This window comes from Camelina sativa, chromosome 8 (assembly GCF_030686135.1).
Source record: "Camelina sativa cultivar CO46 ecotype springtype chromosome 8, ASM3068613v1".
Taxonomy (NCBI): Eukaryota; Viridiplantae; Streptophyta; class Magnoliopsida; order Brassicales; family Brassicaceae; genus Camelina; species Camelina sativa.
This window is the reverse complement of record NC_141887.1, coordinates 9,160,341-9,185,549: the sequence shown is the minus strand read 5'-3', so window position 1 is coordinate 9,185,549 and position 25,209 is coordinate 9,160,341. Positions and strand designations below refer to the sequence as shown.

Below are 25,209 nucleotides of genomic sequence, written 5' to 3'. Positions count from 1 at the left end.
GAATGTGAAAGGGTTTTAAAAGGGATCTTGGGTGCATGGCATGAATATGTTCTTCTCTGTAAACAATGTTGACAGGTTTTGCGATATGAGTATTTTTGAAGATTCTGCGAAGAAACTGTGCTTCCCAAAAAGATTAATCACGCCAGGCACAGAGGGAGATACATTAGAGAGAGTAACTAAATATTCTTCTGAGAAAGCTGTTTTGGCGACTGTAAAGAAATCATTAAAAAAAAAAGAGTTCAAGAAGTTAGAGGAGTCTTTCTTGGGTCCAATTATAGAATTTGTTAATCGGAAAGAAATCAACTTCTCGAGTCAACTGGTCCACCACTTACTACAGAGGAGGATTTTGTTTGCGAAAAATGAGCTCTGGTTTGCATTTGATGATCAACCTATGTGATTTTCGCTAAGGGAATTCGTCATTACAACTGGCCTTCCGGTAGGTCTGTTCCATCAGGTACTGTTACATCGAAAAAAGATTTGTGGATGAATAATAAAATGTCCTGCAAAGATCTTTGTCGTACTTTGGAATTTAAAAGGAAAAGACATGAAACCTGAGGAAAGAATTCGATTAGGCGCTTTGTTACTAGTGGAGGGGATATTGATAGCACAAAATCCAGTAGTTCGAATTCCCTTAAAGAATTTGGAGAGAGCCAGTAGTTTTGAGAATTTCTACAAGTATCCTTGGGGTGAAATTGCTTACGAATCATTAGTGATAGGCGTGAAACAAATGACTGTGGGATCGTTGGCAAAGATACAATATGGTATGGCTGGCTTTCCATATGCAATCCAAATCTGGGCGTTATCTTCAGTTCGCTAGTTAGGGGAACAATTTGGTGTTAGGGAAAGCATTTCAAGTCAAAATCAACATCTCCCGCTGATCTTGCAATGGCAAATGACAAAATCCCCAAAATTCAATGAAATAAAATTTGTTCTTGAGGCTGGCAAGGTACTAATACTTCTTTAGAACTATTTTTTTTTTGTTTTCCAATAGTTTTAAAACACATTGTAACCCTTTTAAAATAGTGTTATTAACGTAATTTGTATTTACAATGTGTTTAAATTGGTTTACAAGACTTTACAACGGTTTTACAAGGAATTTCGAGAATTATAAAAGAGTTTTAAAAGGTTTTACAATATCTGTATAAGACTTTTGAGATATAATATGAATCGATTTATCTTTGCAGGTTGAAGTGAAAACAATTGTTGGTGATCCCGATGAATATAGCCATTTGGTTATGCCACCGAATGATGAAGACAAGGATTTTGATGAAGTTATTAAACTTGTAATCCAAGGCTATAGGATGACTAAGGAGGAATGGATTCAAGGATGGATTCAAGTTGAAAAAGGAGAACAAAATCAAAACAAGCGTGTGAGAGAAGCTGTTGGGCCATCCTTGAATCAAACTAACATAAAAAAAGAATATCTTATAGTGAAAAAATTGACATGATTTTAAAAACATGTCAACTTATTCACAAAAGAATAGTGAGACTGGAGAATCATGTTGGTATCACTACTGCTACTGCAACACCACAGTGGGAATCAAGGGCATTTGAAGAAGAGGAAGTACCGGCCTCTGCAACTGCTTTTCAAGAAGAGGAAGTACCAGCCTCTGCAACTGCCTTTCAAGAAGAGGAAGTACGAGCATCTGCCACCGACTTTGAAGAAGAGGAAGTACCAGCTTCTCCAAGTGAATTTGTAAATGAAAAAAAAAACTTAATTCCTTTTAAAATCATTTTAAAAGTGTTTTAAAGAGTTTTTAACAAAATTATATAAAATCGTTTTACAAGTGTTAATAATGGTTTTAAAAGGGTTTTCAATAGTTTTAAATGGTTTGAAAAAAAAACTGAATTCCTTTTAAAATCGTTTTAAAAGTGTTTAAACGAGTTTTTAACAAAATCATATAATCGTTTTCAAAGGTTTTGCTAGTGTTTTAAATAGTATTAAACAAAATTTACAACATTTCTAGGTATCTAAAGAAGAGAATCAAGATTATCAACATGAGAAACAAACTGACTTGAGAGGGGACCTAAGTGTTATTCCTGAAGAAAATACTCAGATACTAATGAAAATGATCCACAAGAGGAGGATATGAATAATGATAATGTATGTGTTACTTGAATACGATCGACTAATTTTAAAAACCTTGTCAAAACATATTTGAAAATAATTTACATATGGTTAATGAAAATATAATTATTTATGCAGGATGAGAAGCCTAACAGTGCTGATGATGTAGACTCAAACCAACAAGAAGCGTACATTGTTATATCGGATGACGAAGAGTGTATTAATATTTCAGATAATGATGTAGACCCAAGCCAAGAAGAAGCTCCCACTAAACAAGATGACCCAAGCCAAGAAGAAGCTCCCACTCAACAAGAAGACCCAAGCCAAGAAGAAGCTCCCTTTCAACAAGAAGACCCAAGCCAAGAAGAAGCTCCCACTCAACAAGAAGACCCAATCCAAGAAGAAGCTCCCACTCAACAAGAAAACCCAAGCCAAGAAGAAGCTCCCACTCAACAAGAACACACCAGCCAGGAAATGAGCAGTTGTAAGTTGTTGAATTCTTTATTATAGATGATTTTCCTTTTTGAAAATGACATATAATATTTTTTTTCTTATGTTTGTATTAGTGCAAACACCTTCTACGCAGGAGAACAATATAAGTGACGAAGAAATGAAACAAATCGAGGCAGTAATAAGTCGTTGAACTATGCTCGGGGACGTCAAATTTATGCTTTCGTCAATGGATGAAGTAAGTTTGAAAAAATCATATTCTTGTTATCATAGGCGTTAAATACTTACAAAATTTGGATGTTCTACATTGTAGTATCTTTGGCCAGGGAATAAGTGGAAAAAAGTCTATGTCATGGATTCGGTAACTAACGAAGATGTAAGTAAAGTAGCAAGGAAGGCAATGTTAATTCTTCATCCTGACAAAATTCCTAAAGATGTTACTCCACAAATGAGATACCTCGGTACCCAAATGTTTTCAACATTAAAGGTTAGTGAACCTCGACTTTTGTTAGATTTAATGCACATTTTACTGTTATTTAATATTAACTTAATTTTTTCTTTTCTTTTGCAGGAGTACAGGGACAAATACTTCAAGAAAAATCTATAATTTGCAGAATTAGCAAAAACCTAGGTTATGGAAGTTTGCATCTTGCTGGTATATAAACGTGATCGCAGGAATGGAACTTTAGCTTATTTCATCAAGAAGAATAATGAATGGCAAAATATTTCAATGTTTAGTTTGCAAGTAGATTTCAATTTTTTGTCTTTTTAATGTTAAGTTACTCCTTTTCGATTATTCAATATATAGCGTTTGACATCTTTGCAGAATTAGCATATACTTCGTTTAAGTGTAGGTATTTCAATGAATTTAAAAAATTTTACAAGAATTTTAAAAAGGGTGTTTATCTTTTTCAAATCCTTTTAAAAACCTTTTAAAACTCTTGTAAATCCTATAAAATTCATTGAAATATTTTAACAAAATTCTTTTCAACCTTTTAAATTTGTTTTAAAACGCTTGTAAAACCTTTTAAATGGTGTTAATTTTATAAAACGTTTGGTTTACAAGAGTATAAACGGTTTTTAGAAAGTTTTAAAAGGTTTTACAAGTGGTTTATAAATGATATAAAACAGTACGACTTGCTTTTTTTAAAGGCTTTACAAGTTGTTTATAATGTTTTAAAACAGTAAAATCTGAAGAAAAAAAATTGTTTGAAAATGGAGTTTACAACACCACAGACTGAAATATTTTATTAAAAAGAACAAATACAAGTTGAATTATTCAAGATTTGAAAATTAGATTTAAACTACTTAAGTTCATATTTTAATTTCACCTCTCAGCGTATTGGTTTGTCATCTCTCTTGATGTTGCTTCAAACCTTGCCCTATCGGTTTTGTAGAGGTTGGAAATTTTTTTATTGATATGATCCTCATCATCGACCTCTGGTTCAATCAACTTCTCCACTATTCTCTTGAAAAGCCAAATATTCGGCATGGGCTGCCAATATGTGGACTTCAACACTTTTAGTAAATAGCTCCTTCATCTGATATGTTTGGGTGGAAAATTTTTGTGTCGAAACAAACCTGCATTATCAAAAAATTATATTTAAAAATCTATTGAGTTGCTGCAAAAGGAGTCCTAATACACATGCTTGCTAAATAAAAGGGAGTATAATCAAAACAGATACCTTTGGGGGATTATTTGGGTAATCACACGGAAAATGAATACTCATTTTAAACACTCCCCTTCATATGGGGTGTTCACCGGTCCAATTAAAGTAGCCTCCCAATAGAAAGTGTTGTCATCAACAATTAGTAACAAAAAGGCAAAAACACTCAATCTCTTTTATCCTTAACAGACAAAACTAATCTGAAGATGTAGGCGTTAACCTGCTGTGACGTTTGTCGAATGATCCTTGCTCAAAGTTTTCAAGGCATACCTTTGATGGCTTGAAGAAAATTGCGACATTTCTGACGGATTGAAGGAAGAAGGTAATAAGATTTGTCGAGTCTGAGAGATGATTTTACGTTTTCGTGGGACAAATGTTTGATGTGTAAGTCAAGAGCAAAAAGTATTTATAATACGCGGATAGCCGATTTGGTTTACAAAAAGTACCCCTTCGGCTTCATAAATACATAACTCTTACCCCTTCAACGCGTAATTATAACCGAAGTGGGGGATACTTTTCGTAAACCAAAGCGACGCTTCGCGTATTACCCCTTCAATCAATTACGGTTTTACGACCTTTTGGTAGTGCTGTTTCGAAATCTTACCCCTTCAATTCTTACCCCTTCGCTGTTTCGAAAGAGATTATTTGCGTATTACCCCTTCAATCGTCTTCCACAAAAGAAACCTAAGCGATTCAAAATCAAAAGTGGAGAGTTGTTTTTCTCTGGGCTTGGGGTAACCGCGAAAATCCTTTCTAGTATCTTGATTTATCTCCTTCGATGTTCGTAATAAACATTGCTAACTGTGCCAATCAATTACGTTTTCACTTGACTGTTTGGTATCCTTTCAGAGGGTGGGCCAAAAAAAATAAACCCGAAAAGCCGAACAGAAGTAATGGATTGAGTGCCAATCAATTAAGGTTTTTAAAAGGTTTTACAATGTTTTAAAAAGAACAAATTCAAGTTGAATTAAAGAGAGAGAGAGTTAGATAGCAACTACACAACTAGATTTGTTGTGTCCACACTGTCCACACCTACTGCATTTGTATTGTTTTGAATTTGTCTTAGCCTTTCCATGCTCCCATGAAGTAGCTATTCTCTTTTTATTTCGCCTGCCACTAGGTATACGAGTAGAAGGTGGCCGAATAAAAGTACTAACACTCTCTGGAATCTCCCAATACTCAATATCACTTACTGGGTGAATGCTCTCTGAATATCCTAAACGCCATCTGTAAATAAAAAGAGGAAGATAAGACTTATAGAACTTTGATAAACCTTTGAAAAACCTTGTAAAATATTGTAAAACCTTTTTAAAACTATTTATAAACATTATAAACAACTTGTAAAACCTTTTAAAACATTGTAAAATCCTATGGGATCTGTTACTTTAGCAACCTTTTCAAAACCCAATTAAAGAAGAGAGTTATAACCTTTGAGTGAAATGATAATCATCAACAAACATGTTTTCATTGAGATTGACATGTTTGGCAGCAGCAATTCCATGTGTACAAGGGAATTTGTCAATATCAAACATACAACATGTGCATTTCCATGTGTCCAAATTCACCACATACGTCTTTAAACCTACTTTAACCTCAAAGACATTTTCATATACTTGACAAACTTCAAGCCAGTGGGTAGTATTATTATAAGATGCTTTTATCTTATTGCCAACATTTGGAGTAACAACATATGGATGTCGATAGCTTTCCTCACGTCTTTCATTAAACCACCTAGTCAAAATAGACATGATTGTCTCAAACAGGCAGACAATTGGATACTCGCAAGTCTTTTTTAACAAGGAGTTAATGGACTTGACACAATTAGATGTCATGATGTTGTACCGGTTAGAAGGAGAATATGCACGTGACCATTTCCTAATATCAGCTTGCCAAAGATATTCTCCAAGTTCCGGATTACCATTGGAAATTTGACTGAACAAATAATCAAAATCATATAGAGTGTAAGCTCTTGAAGTATCATGAACAACTGGAAGAAGATAAGCACATGCTCTAAATCGTGTTTCCAGGTTTTTTTGCAAGTGGAAAGTGCAGATCACATGATAAGCAAGTTCATAATTTACTGAAAGCGCAGTTGCAATTGAAGAAGCCCGATCAGACACGAAAACTAGATCCTTTTCATCAGGAATAATAGTCTTCAAACACCGCAAAAACCAATCCCATGATGCATCATTCTCAGAATCAACAATGACAAAAGCAATATGATACAACTGAAAATTACCATCCTGAGCTGATGCAGCAAGCAAAGTCCCTTTAAATTTTGATTTCAAATGGGCGCCATCAATAGAGATAACTTTTCTCATCAACGTAAAACCTCTAATTGATGCACCAAAAACCAGAAAAGCATATCTAAACTTATTATCAGAATCAGCTTTGATGTAAGTGATAGTACCTGGATTCTTCTTTTCTATCATGTGGAACCAACTCGGTAAAACCTCCTAACTATCAGCAGGTAAACCCCTAGCAAGTTCTGATGCATGTTCTTGAGCTCTCCATGCTTTTGAGTACGAGACACCAACTCTATGGTCATTCCTAAAAATTTCCATGAGCTGTTTAGGTCTGAGAGGAAGCTTTCCTCCTACAAAATGGTTACTAACCATACCAGCCAAAGTCCTTGCAGATGCTTGGCGGATTAACATTCCTTAAAGCATAGTCACAATTGTGCTGACTAATATACTTTAGAACAACAAAGCTATCTGATGTTTTAACCTTAGTTGCACGTAGCCTCCAACTACATTTTTCATCAATACAATGAAGAACATACCTCTTGTTGTCTGACTTAAAAGTATGAAACTCAAAACTATGCTTGACTGCATACATCCGCATCTGACTTCTCATTTCTGTTTTGTCTTTGAATAACATCCTACAAAACAGTGAATCAACATCGATTAAACCAGTTGAGTGTGAAGAACCAGATGGATACCCAACAGAGGTTGTCATGTTACGAGGAACACTTTGGACTTATGGATTTGGTATTGGTTGACCCTGAAAATACAAATCAATGAATTTTGAAAAGATTCGTAAAGTATTTAAAAGGTTTTACAAGTGATTTCAAAGGATTTCCAAGTGGTTTACAACTGTTTTCAAAGGTTTTTTAAAGTGTTTAAATAGATTTACCAAAGGTTTTAAAAGGGGTAATGTCATTGTAAGTTACCTGAGTATGAGTAGCAGTAGCAGTAAAATCATCATCAGTGCCAGTATATTGACTTGAAGAAGCAACAAGAGAACAATAAAAACGAGGAACACTCTGGACGTATGGATTTGGTATTGTTTGACCCTGGAAGTATAAATCAATGAATTTTTAAAAAAATTGTAAAGTATTTAAAAGGTTTTACAAGTGATTTCAAAGGATTTCAAAGGATTTACAAGTGGTTTACAACTGTTTTCAAAGGTTTTTTAAAGTGTTTAAATGGATTTACCAAAGGTTTTAAAGGGGGTTGAAAAGGCAATTAAAACATTTATGCCATTGTAAGTTACCTGAGTATGAGTAGCAGTAGAAACATCAATAGCATTCCCAACAAACAGATTTGAGCTAGTTTGATCCTAAAAGGATTTGTAAAGTATTTAAAACGTTTTACAAATGTTTTCAAAGGATTTTATAAGGTTTTGTAAGCAAGAAATAATTAAAAATTCTAAAGTAGAAAGTTACCTGAGTAACAACAGTAACACTCTCAATAAAAGGAGTAGAGCTAGGTTGGCCCTGATAAAGAAACATTCCTCAAATCAGTTACTTTTCTAAAACAATATTGGAAAGAATAAGAGAATGAGTTTACTATAAATATCTGTTCAACAGTAACACATAGATGAATAACTCCTCTACTTTGTGCATATTTGAGCATAAAAGCTTCAAATTGCCTATCATTTCTAATAAAGATCGGAATACTACCTATGGTAGCAGCCACAACAGGCAATGTATAACTAAGCTTTAAAAATTGGGCCTGAATATCAATGTCAAAATCTTCTAGTAGGACCTTTACCAGCTCACTAAATCTAGTTTTATCATCAATGTTAATCAAAGAAGCTCTCCTTTCATTATCCATCTCAAATTCCCAATGAATGTTGTTGTTCAACTTCCACAATCCACATACTGAATACAATTCAATCATTTGAACACCCAAACAAGTCCTGAGAAAACAAACCAATAGCACAAATTACAAAACTACATTAAAAGAAGAGAGATCCCAACAACTATATCAAAGAACAACTACATTAAAAGAAGAGAGATCCCAACAACAGATCTAAAGAACAAGTGATTTAGACCTAAAAAATTCTGACATCAAATTTGAAATCGAAACAAAAATCTTAAAGCTAAAAAAAAATTGAAATTGAAAACAAAATTAAAATTCAGAAACAAGCTTACACGATGGGAGAAGAAGATACGACGAAGTAAAAGAAAGGACTAAGAGGAAAAACGACGAGAGAAGCAGTGACAATGGCGAAGGAGAGATGCGACCGGAGAAGAAGAGATCCGACCGGAGAAAGAGAGATGCGACCGGAGAAGGATAGATGACGACGGAGAAGAAGAGACGAAGACGGAGAAGGTTGACGACGGAGAAGTCGACGACGGAGAAAGTCGAATAAAATTGTCGGTAGAATTATAAAAAAAAAAGTTAAAAATGTCTTTACGAAATAAAGTAAGGATAGAATTAAAAATAACCACCGGACATTTTAAAAAAAAGGCATAAAAAAAAGAGCATTAGTAAGAAATTCTCGAAAGAAAAATATATGTCTACATCCCTAATTAACTTAAGTTCTAGTTTATAGACATGTGCGCATCACATTTGCAGGCTTGCAGCTCGTGTTTGTAAATTCTAAGATCGACGATATACGTATGTGGAGAGTACGTGGAATTGCAAACGCATATTATATGTCGACATCAAGGTAAAGAACAAACCTATAGTTTGTTTTTTTTGGTCAACATACTAAATTATATTGACACTAAAAATATGCTCAAATATTTTGCCTTTAATCTATTCAAAATTTTTCTTTAGCAGAAAATATATTCATCACTTATAATAACATTTCAAAAATTTCACTTTTTAAAAAATTAAAATTTTATTTAAAGTTGAATTATATGAATATTCAAAAATATACCAAATCTGAATATATTAAAAGAATTTTGGCAAAACTAACCTAAAAAAATTCTTTAATTCACTTCTTATTCATACTAACTATAAAAATTATATTCTCTATATTTTATATAATAATTTTAAAAATAACCTTCATTCATATCAATCTTACCTCCACCTTAACCTTCTCTTTCGACCACTGTCACCAACCACCATTCCGACCACCACTCCAGCCACCACCTCTGGCCACCGTTCTAGCAACTAAATCCGACCACCGCTCTGATCACTGCTCTGGGCACCACCTCCGGCCACCACAACTCTGGCAACCACTCTGGTTGCTGGTTGTCACCACTACACCGACAACACTAAAATTGTAATTTTTTTCGTCCTTCATCCTATTCTTCTAATTTTTTTGAATAATATGCTATATCTTTAATTAAATCTTTAAATTTGGGCAAATTGACCCATAAATTAATACCTTCTTTACTAAAGTGCCAAGAATCAAAGGATACTTTACTTCAAACCTCTAAACAAATTACTTTTTTTTCTACATTTACATCTTTTGCTTCTAGAAAAAAATTCATCAATCACTCACAAGTCAACAATGTTCTCAAGATTCACTTTTTTTTTAATAGTAAAAACATGATTTATATGAAAAACAAATATTCCATAAATTAATATCCACTTTACTAATATGCCAAAGTCAAAGATATTGTACAAAAAAAAAAAAAAAAAACTCTTATCTATAGATCATAATCCAACAAAACTAATTTATTTACCCCCAAAAAAATAAAAGAAAATCAGCAAAAAAATTATTCATGTGAGATATTATTAAAGCAGAAGAAAGGCAAATTTGACAAAATAAAATCGTTATTTATTTTTTTTGTTTTTCCCCTTCCTCTTGAGACTCTCACTGTCCTTCGCCGCGGAATCGTCTCTCTGAGCCGCGAAAGGACCTCTCTTTAGGGTTAAAGAATCGTTCCTTCTTCCTCAGCTGGTTTCGATTCTCTTCTACCTCCGATCAATTTTTCTAGGTTTCGTTTCCTCTCTCCGTTGCTTTTTTTTCTACTTTTTTCTCTCTAGGGTTTTAGATCGATTTCTTCTTGTTTTTGGTCACCGAAACGCTTAGAGCTCCACTGGTGCTTGATTCAATTTCGTTGTTAACTAGCGATTGGGATTAGATTTATTGCTTTTTTAGTTTTTTTTTCTTAGCTGTTTTCGTTGTTGTGGTTGAGTTTGCTGTGGTGATCACATCTTTTTTACCTGTTTCCTTCATCGTTTTGATGCGTTGGAGTGATTAAAGGTCTGATTTTTTTTTGCTCTTGAATTTGGTATAAAAGTGTCCAACTTGACGAATTTGGTTCTTGGCAAAGCTATATATGATTTAAGATTTCTACATGATTTGAACGAGTTTTATTAAAACAGTGTTGAGCTTTGTCTCAGTGTTTGATGAGTCATTTTTGTAAACACCAATTTGATCAAAGGTTGTTTTTTTTTTTGTTGCATGCAGCTGAGATAGCTTAAACGTAAGCTGATGTTTTCTTTTCTCTTGTTTCCAGGTGTTTCAAAGGCATTTGAAAAGATGGGACACAATGGCAAAGATGAAATTATGGTTGAGGCATCTCAATGCGCCGGTGCTATGGTTGAAATTAAGATAAAGACATTGGATTCTCAAACTTACACCTTACGTGTTGATAAATGTGTAAGATGAATACTGTAATAGAAATTTCTTTGATGTTTCATTATCTCTCAATCATGAATTCTTCTTGTTTGCTTATAATATTCATTTCCATGAACTGAGACTACTAGCTGTAAAGGTCTGTCTTACATCGCATGCATGTGTTGCATAATGAAGTTTCTTCTTTGAAAATCTAAGATCGTGGAGGACTTCTTTCAGTTCTCATTTGTTTATCTGTGTCCCATATAGCCTTTTCTTATATTTGCATTCTGTTTTCTTGTTTTATCCCAGGTCCCTGTTCCTGCATTGAAGGAGCAAGTTGCTTCCATTACTGGTGTCGTTACGGAACAACAACGCTTGATATGTCGTGGAAAAGTTATGAAGGATGATCAGCTCCTATCAGCCTATCGTATCCTTTTGTTCTTTCCAGCATAATTTATTGGTTCTTTCTTAGAGATTTCCTTTCAGTTGTGTATCCTAGTTTCCTGATGTAGTTTGTCAAAACCTTGGTTACGGCTTCCCTGTTTACATTTCCAGTGTCATATAATAGCTAGTAAATTCTTTTCCTTTTACCTGCAAAATTCTTTAATGGGTCCATCTTAGATGTTGAGGATGGCCACACTCTGCATTTGGTTGTCAGACAACCTGTTCCACCATTATCAGAGAGTTCAACTAGTAATGCAGGTAGTTTCAAGTTCCCTTACAAACTACTGGTCCCCAAAACTGTTCCTAAACATCTTTGAGTTTCTCTCATGATATTTTAGCATTTGCCAATGCTTTTTGTGAGATTCTATTTCAACGTGCTAAGTAGATAACTTGTTTTTTCAGCGGCTGATCCTGCTTTGAGTGCTGGTGACAGCCAGGGCAGTCAACGATCACGGGTTGTAGTAGGATCCTTCAATATTGCTGAGCAAGCAGATGGAGGAGTCTATTCAGATCTTGGTCAGGTATACCCTCTTTTATCTGTTTGATCTGTTTCTATTTTTGTGTGTTGGATTAGATGTGATCTTTTTTTATGAGTTATGTTTTATGTCTGGCAGATAGTTTCAGCTGTTCTGGGTTCACTTGGGATCTCTAATCCAGAAGGTGGTATCGAAGGGATTGATTCTATGGTAATTGCCTTTAATTTGCTGCTATTTCTATAAATCGATTTTGGATGTAAGAGAATTCTCTTTATTTTTCAGGGTCCTCTTCATGAGAGGTTGTCTCGGAGTTCTGGTCCTAGCTCTACAAGAGAATCTTCTGGAGGGCGATCTGCCGCACCAAATGCTGCAGACCAGACGTCTACTCCCTTGACATCGTCACAACTACCAGTATGCTTCCTTGTTTTCATGGATTACTTAATTACTTAATTTTTGCATCATGTTTTGTTGATGAGAATGCTATACGTTTTCCACTGCAGGCGATTCCAGATTCGTTGACAACCTTATCTGAATATCTGAATCATCTGAGACACGAATTTGCTGCTAATGGTTAAGACTAATTTTTAAATGTTTGGTTCTGTGTCGAAAACAAGTCTCAAGAGTCTGATAGTGGTACTGTGATTTTTTGCAGGTAGCAATGCTAATAACTTGCAAGATTCTGAAAATTCAATGGGCAATGCGCAAGATTCTGCTTCTACTACTGGAGAGAGTCGGATTCCAAGACCATCTCATTTGGCAGAAGTGCTGCAATCGACAAGGCAATTGTTGATCGGTGAAGTAGCAGATTGCTTATCTGTATGTTCTTTTACTTTTATCTCATGTTTCTTTTTTAGAAAGCCACTTATGTCTTATATCTTTGCTAATTTTGTTTCCGACTTTTAGTGCCCTGGGACACCCGTTTCTTCTTCGTGAATAAATATTAAAGTTATTAAGAGTAGTTCAACATTAGTGACGTGCTGTGTTTTTGTTATCTTTTAACAGACTGACTAGAGTTGCCATTAGTAGTAATTCAAATCCAGGGAAACAAGAATAACTGTTTCATAACTCCCTTTTGCAGAATCTTTCGACGCAGCTTGTGGATCATGTAAATGTGACCGATCCGTCATCTCGAAGGTTGTGCCAGTCAAACATGGTTCAATCAGGTTCCCTCTTGGAGAATTTAGGCATTTCACTCCTGGAGCTCGGCCGTGCCACTATGATGCTTCGTTTGGGACAAACACCTGTGCGTATCCTCTTGCTACATATAGTGGATCAAAATCTTACAATTTTTTCTTTAAAGATGCATTAGTCTGCATATGATGACCCATAACTGTTATGTTAAATGTCAGGATGATGCTGTTGTTAATGCTGGGCCTGCAGTGTTCATATCCCCTACAAGGCGAAATCCCTTGACGGTCTGTCTTTCTGTTTCTCTCATCATTACCAGTGTGTCCACTTGTCCTGCTCGCCCTTACCTTTGTGTCTACCTTAATTTTTTGTAGTCCACTCGGCAGGGGACGAGTATTGGAGGCTTACAAGCAGGAACCGCACATTCTAACCCTTTTGCTGGACAATCACTTGCCTCTACCCCAAGAAATATTGAGATAAGAATACGTACAGGTGCTATTCATAGACTTAATTTCTAAGTATAAACTGTTATTTCCTGCTATATTGAAAATCGTATATCTGGATTCATCTTGGTGATATATTATATTAGGATCTTGGGTGGCCGCCAGTGGGACCAACCAGAGAGAAGAAAGTACTACACAACAAACCCCTGGTCAGTCAATTCCTTCTGCACCCAGCAACACTACTGATTCTGCCCCCTCAACAAGAGCTCCATCTGAACCTCGAAATCCTGTGGCCTTAGTTATACCCGTTGTTGCTCGATATCAGCAAGTATCGTTAGGTGAGCGTAGCTTTACTGGATTGGATGGTGTACATCAGCCTGTTACTGAATCTTCTAGGCAGCCACAGAGCGCCGGTACTCCAGGAAGAGAAGGTTAGTTTTAACATGATTTTCACTTTCCTGCAACACTATTATACTGATTGTTGTTGAATTGTTGATAAGATGAAACTTTACGTTGGTTGCCTCTTATTTTTACTGGGTTTTTGTTATGTTTGAATTGATGTTTCCCTATGCTGTTTTGGCTTCGATCTTCTTACACCATGTAGATGTTGTGTTACCTAAAGGCAGGCTATGTCATAAATCTTTGCTTCTCTTAAACATGTAGGTGGTAGCGGTTCTCCTCCTGGCGGTCGGCGTTTGGCTGAATTAAGAGACAGAATCAATCAGTTTTTGAGGCCCTCATCTCGTCGAGAACACCAAGCCGGTAGCTCGGAGTCTCAGGCTGCAGCAAATCCCTCTTCAACAGCGGCCACAGAACCAAGCGAAGCTGTTGCAAATGCACAAGTAGAGCCCGTAACTACGGATGAAGGGAATTTCATATCAAGTGTTCTTCAGCAGATCATGCCCTTTATATCTCAAAATGTAGCCTCCTCAAGCTCAGGTGAAGCTGTTACAGGCAGAGGCAGCAACAACAGTAGACAAGCCTCTTCAAGAGAGGTACTTCATTATCTCCACCCTTGTTTTCACCTTACATATGTCGTGATTAAAGGCCTTATGCAACATGATATCATTGACTTGTGGGGAACATGCTATAGGGTTGGGATAGTGATATAGATTATATTATCTTAGAGCTTTGGGTTATGTATAGAATAATACAGATGAGTATCGGGTAGGAGTAAATTGTTGACCTTATCAAATACTGGTTAATAAAATCTGAAAAATGGTAACTGGTAAGAATACACAAATGTGTAAATGAGTGATGGTTGTGGATAAATTCGAGGTGCAGGAGGAGGAAGGTGCAGAGCGAGGGGATTCAAGTCGGAGACCTGGAGCACCGTCACCTCCAGAGTCGAAACGACAGAGGGTAAATATGAAAAATCAATCTGAGTAGTCAGTCACTAAAGAGATTCATTTGGTTTGTGTTAACTTTAAAATGTGATGATGTTTGATGCAGAGAGAGTGAGAGATTACTGGCGCAAAAGCAAAGGGTGGAAAACACACTTTTTGGAGAATGATAGTTTTATTTTTGGTACTTTTATTCTGAGCTTTTGATTGTTCGTTATAATGGTATTGGTGGTGTTTACCAAAAACATCTCCATTTTTCTTTTTCTTTCAAATTATGTTATATTCCCCCTCGGTCCCTACAATTTCAGACTTTTTGTACTCAGTTATAAAACATAAGTGCATATATTAGATTTAGTACCGAATTATAGAGGGGAGAGGCTAAGAAGTGAAGTTTACTAGCCAAATAATAGAGACTTCTAGTCTAGGGTCTAATAGATTTCTTAGATGGAACTCACTCTTTTACAACAAAATGTGATCGTTGTAGGTCAACTTTTCAGTGGACACCAAACTTGTTTTGACTTTTGAGTAGTTTTAGACTATTTCAACATGTTAATAAATGTATGAAATCTCTTGTTTGGCGACTGTTTCGATTTATAATCAAAAATTGCTTAGGAAATTAAGACATGCTCAAGTAGCAAAAGGGCAATCAAGACCACTGGTCTATTGAAACATCTCATAAATCTTAGTATCTTACCTTCTTCACACTTGTTCTCAATTTTTTTTTTCCTTTCTCAAATCCCTAGTGAAAAAAAAGTAACTAAAGAATGTAGTTCTCGTTTTACTATAATCAAACTAACTGAATTCTATAACAAGAAACATAATGAAAATAGATTTAGTCACTTCCCTCAAACCCAATCTCTAAAAGCTATCGATTGAAGAAGTTATTTTCACTAGTACACTACAGCTGTAACACTTAAGTACAAAGCTTGAACCACCTTAACGGGTTAACTTATCTAGATGGTGCACAACGATAACACTAATACAAAACACTTGACTACATAACATATCATGTTCATTTTGTTTTTTTTTTAAAGATCTTAAAAACAAACTTGCTCAAGTAAAATGATGTAAGCTTGAGTTAAAAAAAAAGTGTATAAATATATATCATCTTCTTTGGTATCTATCTTGTTCACCATTCCACCAACTGGCAAAACTAGAGAATATATAATACAGAAGAAGACGAAAGACGAAGACTTTGAACTCAATCCAAATCTCAATCTCTCGATGGGTTGTGGTGGAACTCTGTTCTACCCACTTCTCATAACTCTCTCCGTTGCTCTCATCACTTACAACATCATCATCTCCGCTAACGCTCCTCTCAAACAAGGTTTCCCCGGCCGATCTTCTTCCTCCGATGACTCCATTGACCCGGTCATCGAATTGCCTCGCGGCGGCGGATCCAGAATCCGCACTGATCCCAAAAGGACGAGGCTTTTTCACACGGCCGTGACGGCGTCTGATTCAGTCTACAACACTTGGCAATGTAGAGTCATGTACTACTGGTTCAAAAAGGTCAAGGCTTCCGCTGGACCCGGTTCTGAAATGGGTGGGTTTACCCGGATCTTGCATTCCGGTAAACCGGATCAGTATATGGATGAGATTCCTACTTTTGTTGCTCAGCCTTTACCTGCTGGGATGGATCAGGTAAACCTTAAAAGTTTTGATTTTTTTTTTTGATTTTGTGAATACAATTTGAGTTTGATTTTGATTAAAAAGTTTTGAATTTTTTGCAGGGCTATGTAGTATTGAACAGGCCAGGGGCATTTGTACAATGGCTTCAACAAACAGATATTAAAGAAGAGTTGAGAGATGCTTTTGAACTTTTTTAATGGTTTTACAGATATTGTGATTCTTGTGCTGATATGTTGTTTTTTATTTGATTGTGTGTGTGTGCAGTTATATTCTCATGTCAGAGCCTGATCATATCATTGTTAAACCTATACCAAATTTAGCTAAAGATGAGCTTGTTGGAGCTGCATTCCCTTTTTTTTACATTGAGCCTAAAAAGTATGAGAAGGTGTTGAGGATGTATTATTCAGAAGAGAGAGGACCTGTGACTAACATCGACCCGATAGGGAACTCTCCTGTCATTGTTGGAAAGGTATGTTCTTTGTTGCATAAAATTAGAAAGAACAGTTTGGGATCAGGTTTTTAAAAGGGAATGAGTCTGTCTAAAAGATTTAGATTTTTTTTGTGGTTTTCTAGGATGCTTTAAAAAGGATTGCTCCAACTTGGATGAATGTTTCTTTGGCTATGAAGAAAGATCCTGAAGCAGATAAGGCGTTTGGATGGGTTCTTGAAATGTAAACATCTTTTTTGATAGGATTAGTTTTTTCCTTTTTGATCAAAAGTGTTGTTTAGATTGTCACTTGAGTAGACTTGACGAGAAATTTTCTGTTATCTTTTTTTCTGGAAGTATAGGTATGCTTATGCTGTTTCATCTGCATTGCATGGTGTTAGCAATACTCTACACAAAGACTTCATGATTCAGGTAACCCTATACACACGTTTTCGCTTTCTCTTAAATTTCTACGTTTACATTTGTGTGGCGGTTATGAATGGAGGAACCATGCCTATTTGCATGAGCTAGTATGATACAAAATGGATAATTAGTTGCGCTATTCCAAGAAAATGTTAATTAGTTACGCATTAGTGTGTGACCAAGGGTGAAAAAACTTCCATGAACTTTGTTGAATTTCCATTATTACAGGGATAGTTATTGGAGTGGAATAGTTATATCCTGGACCTTATGTTATTGCTTGTTACATGGATAAGAATTTTTCTGATGCATTAACTAAAGAGATGATGGACTTTGGTTTAATTGAGTTTGTGGTATGTATCAGCCTCCATGGGATACAGAGGTTGGTGACAAGTACATCATACATTACACTTATGGATGTGACTTCGATATGAAGGTAAACTTTCAAATTCTGATTATGATCAATGAACATTAGGAAAAGATGATTACAAACTTGAGGACTTGATTATTGAGATTAGCATATCTGCTAACTGCCAAGATCTGAACTTAATTTATATATAGCTGTGGGAAATGACCATTACAAGGTAGATTTGAAATTGATAAGAGAGTGAGTGTGGTGATTTCAGGGTAAACTAACCTATGGGAAAATTGGGGAATGGAGATTTGACAAAAGATCGTATGATCGCTCACCACCACCAAGGAACCTTACCATGCCTCCACCTGGTGTTTCACAAAGTGTGGTATGTTTACATATCCTGCTTTCATCTTCTGAAAACAAATTTCCTAGGACTAGAGTTATTGTTGGGTTTTGCCTAGCCTGTTCCACCCTAAAGGGCTTGGAAGCTGGCACGAGATAGCAGCCGAGCCCTGGACCCTGGTCAGGCCTGATTTTCTTAAATGCAAAACAGGCCTGCCGGCAAGCCGGTTTGGCCAGTCTGTGGGCTCTATGGCCAGACTGACCACTCCAGTCCATGATTACACTTGTAAAATCCTACCTATGATTACAAACAGAGCTCAGTTTTCTTCATTAATGTATTGGCAGGTAACACTAGTGAGCATGATTAATGAAGCCACGGCCAACATTCCAAACTGGGGATCATAGAGAGAGAGAGAGAGAGAGAATCATAGAGAGAGAGAGAGAGAGAGAAGCCCTTGTCCATTTCTCTTCAAAACACGTTGTCGTTTTCTCTGTTCTGCTCTCTAGCTTGTTCTTGTTTATTATGGTTAGGTTTGTAAAATATATAGCTTTTCAAAAGAAGCCCTTAAATGCCATTTTTACCTCTCTAATTCTATCTGATCTCTACTAGACTTTGATGTCCTCGACCATCCCAAAGGGTAAATTACAATAAGCTTATACTTCAACAAGTTATGCAATATTTGGTTTTCACTATTTCTTTGTCAAACACACAATTTCAGGTTTTACGGATTTCTTTTTTTTTTTTGGTTGATTTCGAATGTTCAAACAAAATGTGTTGAATATTCTCTTATTCTCACATATTTATTTCATTTTTCATATATAGATACATACACAATATCATACACTTAAGAATAAGCCAAGTCTTCAAACAGAACTTTTTTTTAAAAATTACATTTTCTTGGTGTATCTTTAATCACAAGTAAACGACCAATCCATGAATGCATCACCTCAACCTCTTAAGGCTAAGCTGTTGAGGATGCGTCACTTGCTCAGAGTACCCATCCAAGCCGGTGGCTGCATCCCAGTCTGGTCATAAACAGTATCAAGAACTGGAGGCAACATCTTGTAAAGTCCAGCTATATCCTTCATAGCATTCCCACTCCCACCAGCACCACCAATCCCCTGTTCTCCACCATGGTTCCAAACGCTAATCTTGGGCTGCAAGTCTCTGACTGCAAGCGCGTTAGTCTTAGCTATCTCCTGATAAGTGCCATTGTTGATCATCAAGAAGTCTCTAAGACAAGAATAGTCATTCTGAACAGCGTCTAAGAGAGTTTTGAGATAAGTCCCTTGAGCACTGGCTAAGGCAACAAGTCCCTCTGCTTCTCTCTGCTTTGAGTAGAACGTAGCGTCTGCTTGTGCCTTCTGCGCCTCAGCTTGCTTTTGCTTCTCGTAAAGTACTGCCTCTGCTTGCTTCTGCTTGTTGTATAACTCCCAATTTGCTTCTTGAACCTTGGTTTCATACTCAACACTAGCTTTGCTAAGGAACTCGGCCTTGAGCTTCTCGGTGCGAGTCAAAGCATTCATTTTCTCGACCTGAGTCTGAAGTTCAGCTTCTCTCAAAGCTACTGCCTTGCTGGCTTCAACCTCAGCCACCTGAGCATCCTTGGTCCAAGCAGCTTTCTTCATAGCAAGCTCAGCATTGGCCTTAGCCACATCAGCTTCCTTTTGATTCTCAAACACTTTAACCTCAGTCTTCACTTTGATCTCCGCCTTCGTCCCTTCTCCTTGCCTCTGCATAGATATGATCTTTGACTCCGCATCTATTTTCGCAGCGTTCTGAATCGTAAGCCCTGTTCGTTCCTTGGCACCGATCTCTCCCTTCATCTTGGCCTCAGACACATCGATCCTCGCCTGATTTGCTGCTTCCATTTGTGTTTTCTGACCCAAGTAAGAGAAGTACTCATGTCCAGGTACATCAACGAGCTGTTTGACATTGGCATTGTAGATTACAAGACCAAACTGGTCTAATTCTAGTTGAACCTTATCAAACACTTCCTTCTTAAACTCCTTTGTCCCTTCAAAACCATAAAACCAAAAACTCGTTTATAAACAATATTTGTAGACAGCACAAAGTGTTTAATGAACATATAGCCTAATGGTTTTGTGCTAGCTAGTATCATGTTACCACCCCGGTTGAAATAAACCCAATGTTTATATTGAAAATATAAAATAAATGATTACCTTTAAAGATCTCTTCCATGGTCATGGAAGCAGCGAGAACACGAGTCTCTCCCTCGATAACACCTTCAACAAGCTCATTGACATGATTTGACTGTTTGTCGTGAGGCGAAATCAGTCTAGCGTACAAGATAAGCGCTTGAGTGTCATCAACACGAGGGCCAATCGTAAAAACGGCAGGAAGAACGAAAGGGAGCTTCTCTGCGCTCATGGCCTGAACTTTGAAAGTGTAGTTCACCGGAGAAACATCGAAGACGGTGCACCTTTGCCATGGAAGTACCCATGACTTCTTGGAGAGCTTGATGTCTTCAATACCACCACCGGTGATCGCCAAATACTGTGACGCCCTTGCAACCTTGAACATGTTGTCTAGGATCTAGAGTTTGATCTATATGGATTTTAAGTTTGTGAATGAGTAGCTACTTCTTCTTCTTCTTTTTGTGTTCCGTGAGAATTGCTTATATATAGTCGTCTACATGATAGAAGACTTTGTCTGTCACTGTCATAGAAATGATCAAGAAATTTCACAAACGAATAATATATATACAAAAATAAAAGAAAAATTTAGTAGAATATTTCATTGTTGACATTTTTTATGTAGATATTGTCAAGATGACTCTCAGAAGTTTCATTTCTTCAGATCCGCAAATTTCTTGTCGCATGGCAAGTTTCATCCATTTACGATGAAATTGGTTCTATTTATTAAAGAATCGATTTGGAGATATCCTTATCGAATCATCAAATCCAACTTTATTTTCTTAACTTAAAGTTCACTAAAATATTTTGCATTTATGAAAATTCAATTTTTAAAATGTCTTCAATAACATAGAACTTTAAAGTATGTTTTCAAATCATTAGTTTAATAATATCGGAATTTCATCAGACTTTTTCAAATTCATGTGTCAATAACATAAAATTTGTTCTTTGAACACAATATACTTGGAATACACGATTGAATACAAGTACACGTATGTAAACAAAAAAACAAAAAACAAAAAAAAACAAAAAACAAAAAAAAAACAAAAATCATCTATATAGTTCATAAGAAAAAATAATTTGTATACTACAGCAAAACCAGATACGTCCTAATCGGAATGTTTGCGTATATCATCATATGGTTTTATATATGGTATATATGTACATACAATACTAAATGTTGACCATGACTAAATTTATATACATTTACAATTTTTGAGTTTTATTGAAGGCATTTTGATGATTAATATACATGACGTTGAGTTTGTCAAAATCTCACCAAAATTTGACTTTGACAAATGATATTAGAGTAAGAGAGACTTTTCGCAAAATTTGACTTTGACAAATGATATTAGAGTAAGAGAGACTTATAAGATGATAAAATTTCAAACCACTACACATATTTAAATAATGTATAGGTAGACCGTAGACATCAACGATAAAGATGACTTCCAATCCTAGTCAGCTAGTAACTACTCCTGTTCCCGTGGATGACCGAACCGAAGCTCGTCCCAATTAGCCAATGAGTAGTTCTACCTTCACCTTAAGTTATTAGACTGCACTCGGTAGTTACCGTTTAATATTAACCATTTTGACTGTCGAAGATATACATGGCTTATTTCGTTTCAAACAAAATATGTCTTATACATTTTATTTCTTTATGAAAGATTACGAGTACCATCAAAATAATTTCTATCGAAAAAACGATGTACTAAAGAATAAGCTAAGTTTTCCAACAGCATTAAGAAAAAAAAAAAAAAAAAAAAAAAACTACACTTTCATAGATGTATCTTAAATCACAAGTAAACGATGGCACTATCCAAACGTCAACCTGTTAGTTGTTGAGGCGGCATCACTTGCTTAGAGTACCCATCCAAGCCGGTGGCTGCATCCCGGTCTGATCATAAACCGTATCAAGAACTGGAGGCAACATCTTGTAAAGTCCAGCTATATCCTTCATAGCATTCCCACTCCCACCACCACCCTGTTCTCCACCGTGGTTCCAAACGCTAATTTTGGGCTGCAAGTCTCTAACCGCAAGCGCATTTGTCTTAGCGATCTCCTGATAAATGCCATTGTTAATCATCAAGAAGTCCCTTAGGCAAGAATAGTCATTCTGAACTGCGTCTAAGAGGGTTCTTAGATAAGTTCCTTGAGCACTGGCTAGAGCAACAAGTCCCTCTGCTTCTCTCTGCTTTGTGTAAAATGCTGCGTCTGCTTCAGCTTTCTGTGCTTCCGCTTGCTTTTGCTTCTCGTAAAGAAGCGCCTCTGCTTGTTTCTGCTTATTGTATAGTTCCCAGTTTGCTTCTTGAACCTTGGTTTCATACTCAACACTGGCTTTGCTAAGGAACTCGGCCTTGAGCTTCTCAGTGCGAGTCAATGCGTTCATTTTCTCAACCTGAGTCTGAAGCTCAGCTTCTCTTAAAGCCACTGCCTTGGTTGCTTCAACCTCAGCCACCTGAGCATCCTTGGTCCAAGCAGCTTTCTTCATCGCTAGCTCAGCATTGGCCTTAGCCACATCAGCCTCCTTTTGATTCTCAAACACTTTAACCTCAGTCTTCACTTTTATCTCTTCTTTTGTTCCTTCTCCTTGCCTCTGCATCGATATGATCTTTGATTCCGCGTCTATTTTCGCCGCGTTCTGGACCGTAAGCCCTGTCCTTTCCTTGGCACCGATCTCTCCCTTCATCTTGGCCTCGGACACATCGATCCTCGCCTGATTTGCTGCTTCCATTTGAGTTTTCTGACCCAAGTAAGAGAAGTATTCATGTCCAGGCACATCAACGAGCTGCTTAACATTGGCATTGTAGATTACAAGACCAAACTGGTTTAACTCCAACTGAACCTTATCAAACACCTCCTTCTTAAACTCCTTTGTACCTTCAAATCCGTAAAATAAAAAATAACTCTTTTAACCAAAATATTCTAGATAAAAACAATGTAAATGTGACCATTTCAACAAACTTAAACCAATCACTTTAGAGTCATTTTAACCAATTGAAACTCTTCCTAGAACTTAAAACCAATCAATCTTTCATTTAGTCAAAAAAGACTTAGTCAAATAGTTCACAAAATGCGTCTAGTAACAAATATCTTCAAATTCGAGAATCCATAATCACAAGTAATATTACCAATTGAAAGGAGTAGTGATTGGTAAAAGTTTATATATATACCTTTGAAGATCTCTTCCATAGTCATGGAAGCAGCAAGAACACGAGTCTCTCCTTCAATAACACCTTCAACAAGCTCATGAACATGATTAGATTCTTTATCGTGAGGCGAAATCAACCTAGCGTATAGAATAAGCGCATCATCGTCATCAACACGAGGACCGATCGTAAAAACAGCGGGGAGGACGAAAGGGAGCTTCTCGGCGCTCATGGCCTGGACTTTGAAAGTGTAGTTCACCGGAGACACGTCGAAGACGGTGCAAGATTGCCATGGAAACACCCATGACTTCTTGGAAAGCTTGATGTCTTCGATACCAGCACCGGTGATCGCCAAATACTGAGACGCTCTTGCAACTTTGAACATCTTTACGTTATATATACGATCAAAATGAAATGATTTTGATTTGATTTGGGACTTTTCGCCCAAATGATTTAAGAAGACTTTGTGTTGAGTTCCTAAAAGGTCTCTTTGTATTTATAGTCGTCGATATGTTTATAAGATTTGGTCTTATCATTTGTTTATATTTTTTTTTATGAAGAAAAACCACAAAGATAGTACTTCAACGCATTTCCAAGAAACTACGTTTTTTATTTTTGTGAGATTCTAAAATTTAAAGGAAAAAAAATCAACATTGAATTAGAGAATTATATATATTGGCGGCTAGAGACTTTGTTTAGGTGAAATATGGAGTCCTTTAATTACTCTTTTTGGGTTCAAGTGGCTCAATTGTCGCAAATTATGTTGATTTGATTTGTTTATCATCTCCACGCGTTTTTGAATTAATGTTGTAGATTTTTTTCCTAGTATGATATAAGCCCTGTATATTTAGTTTTAATCAATTATTTTTACTGTAAACGTTTTATATTTCTGATGGTTACAAATCTTTGTCATACCATTTTGTTATTCACTTTTCTTAATTATCAAGTGTTATTTTAATATTTATATACTTTTGGGTATTCAACGACTATGGTAGATCTTTAGAAGAATTTATTCATGATACAAATGAAATTATTTAATTTAATTTTTCATGTTCAATTAAAAATAAAAAGAGTATTAGTTTTCATGAAACCCCTATTACTAAAATATATTAAGGCCCAAGTTATATATAGATAATTAGGCCCATCTAAATGTCTCAAAAACTGAACATATAACACTACTACTGACAGAACTCTTTTTTGGGTGTTAAATAGATTATTTTTTTTATAGCTAAATTGTATCTCCGACAAAGGAAATAGTTGAATTGCAAAGACTAGTTTGGATTCTGCTCATATTTCTTTACTGCATAAACATGAAGTTGATCTTATTAAAGTCACTCTCTATAAATCTTTAACATTATTAAAAATATGAAAGTTCATTATCATGTAGTGTTTTTCTCTTATAGTTGTTTCTGGAATTTTTAAGAGTAAAAATGATTTGATGGAGGATTCTGGCTTGAATATCCTATTTGAGCTATGATACCATATCAGTTAACATGAATCGATAGAGAAAAGGTTGCTAAACTCATATTCTTATTAATGATTAAAAGAGTTTGTTACAAGATCTTATGTTGTACAATGTAAATCTAACCGGAATTAACCAGCACTGTTACACCTTTATTAATCTAATAAACTGGACATTTCAGAGCCCTTAACCAACTATTATATACAAGTATATGAAAACTATATACTAGCTAATACTTTTGGTAAATTAAAAAAAGAGTATACATAATTATATACATATTTCTGGCGAGAACGAACATGTAAAATTTGTAACACAGAGACAATGTTTGGTACATATATATGGCTCTATCTATAAGTTGAAATGTTGAATATAAGAACTTATGAAAAATTAGGACTCAGATCCCCGACGCGGGGAAAGTATTTTAGAAAAAAAATTTTAATTTAAAATTATACATTATGAAATTATTTGAATGTAATAGAATAGTTTGAATACATAAACT

General features: G+C 35.8%; 5 protein-coding genes across 8 annotated transcripts; 2 read left to right on the top strand and 3 right to left on the bottom strand.

Annotated features, from left to right (window-relative positions):
• Positions 1-5,168: 5,168 nt before the first annotated feature.
• Positions 5,169-6,617, bottom strand: LOC104709376 (uncharacterized). The gene is made up of 2 exons (XM_010426001.2): positions 5,614-6,617; positions 5,169-5,412 (listed from the first exon to the last, which is right to left on the bottom strand). The coding sequence occupies exons 1-2, from the start codon at positions 6,615-6,617 to the stop codon at positions 5,169-5,171; spliced, it is 1,248 nt and encodes a 415-aa protein (XP_010424303.2).
• Positions 6,618-10,049: 3,432 nt separating this feature from the next.
• Positions 10,050-15,128, top strand: LOC104706850 (ubiquitin-like domain-containing protein CIP73). 4 transcript variants are annotated; one of them, XM_087461639.1, is made up of 17 exons: positions 10,115-10,306; positions 10,832-10,974; positions 11,242-11,359; positions 11,554-11,634; positions 11,779-11,897; positions 11,991-12,062; positions 12,135-12,263; positions 12,353-12,422; positions 12,505-12,668; positions 12,931-13,095; positions 13,202-13,267; positions 13,355-13,472; positions 13,570-13,632; positions 13,723-13,854; positions 14,087-14,418; positions 14,708-14,785; positions 14,876-15,128. In XM_087461639.1, exons 2-17 carry the CDS (start codon positions 10,855-10,857, stop codon positions 14,882-14,884), a joined length of 1,836 nt encoding a protein of 611 aa, XP_087317765.1. In that variant the 5' UTR covers positions 10,115-10,306; positions 10,832-10,854; the 3' UTR covers positions 14,885-15,128. The 4 variants fall into 4 exon arrangements, with proteins under 4 accessions (XP_087317763.1, XP_087317762.1, XP_087317765.1 ...); XM_087461638.1 differs by having other exon boundaries at positions 10,128-10,306; positions 14,702-14,785; XM_087461637.1 differs by having other exon boundaries at positions 10,050-10,306; positions 13,570-13,854.
• Positions 15,129-15,732: 604 nt separating this feature from the next.
• On the top strand, positions 15,733-18,533 carry LOC104706849 (hydroxyproline O-arabinosyltransferase 1). The gene is made up of 8 exons (XM_010423074.3): positions 15,733-16,410; positions 16,500-16,567; positions 16,663-16,867; positions 16,972-17,069; positions 17,188-17,257; positions 17,610-17,681; positions 17,872-17,985; positions 18,288-18,533. Exons 1-8 carry the CDS (start codon positions 15,991-15,993, stop codon positions 18,345-18,347), a joined length of 1,107 nt encoding a protein of 368 aa, XP_010421376.1. The 5' UTR covers positions 15,733-15,990; the 3' UTR covers positions 18,348-18,533.
• Positions 18,534-18,713: 180 nt separating this feature from the next.
• Positions 18,714-20,769, bottom strand: LOC104706847 (flotillin-like protein 2). Its single transcript, XM_010423071.2, has 2 exons — positions 20,127-20,769; positions 18,714-19,960 (listed from the first exon to the last, which is right to left on the bottom strand). The coding sequence occupies exons 1-2, from the start codon at positions 20,485-20,487 to the stop codon at positions 18,924-18,926; spliced, it is 1,398 nt and encodes a 465-aa protein (XP_010421373.1). The 5' UTR covers positions 20,488-20,769; the 3' UTR covers positions 18,714-18,923.
• A 948-nt stretch (positions 20,770-21,717) lies between these two features.
• Positions 21,718-23,777, bottom strand: LOC104706846 (flotillin-like protein 1). The gene is made up of 2 exons (XM_010423070.3): positions 23,273-23,777; positions 21,718-22,979 (listed from the first exon to the last, which is right to left on the bottom strand). The coding sequence occupies exons 1-2, from the start codon at positions 23,631-23,633 to the stop codon at positions 21,952-21,954; spliced, it is 1,389 nt and encodes a 462-aa protein (XP_010421372.1). The 5' UTR covers positions 23,634-23,777; the 3' UTR covers positions 21,718-21,951.
• Positions 23,778-25,209: the final 1,432 nt, after the last annotated feature.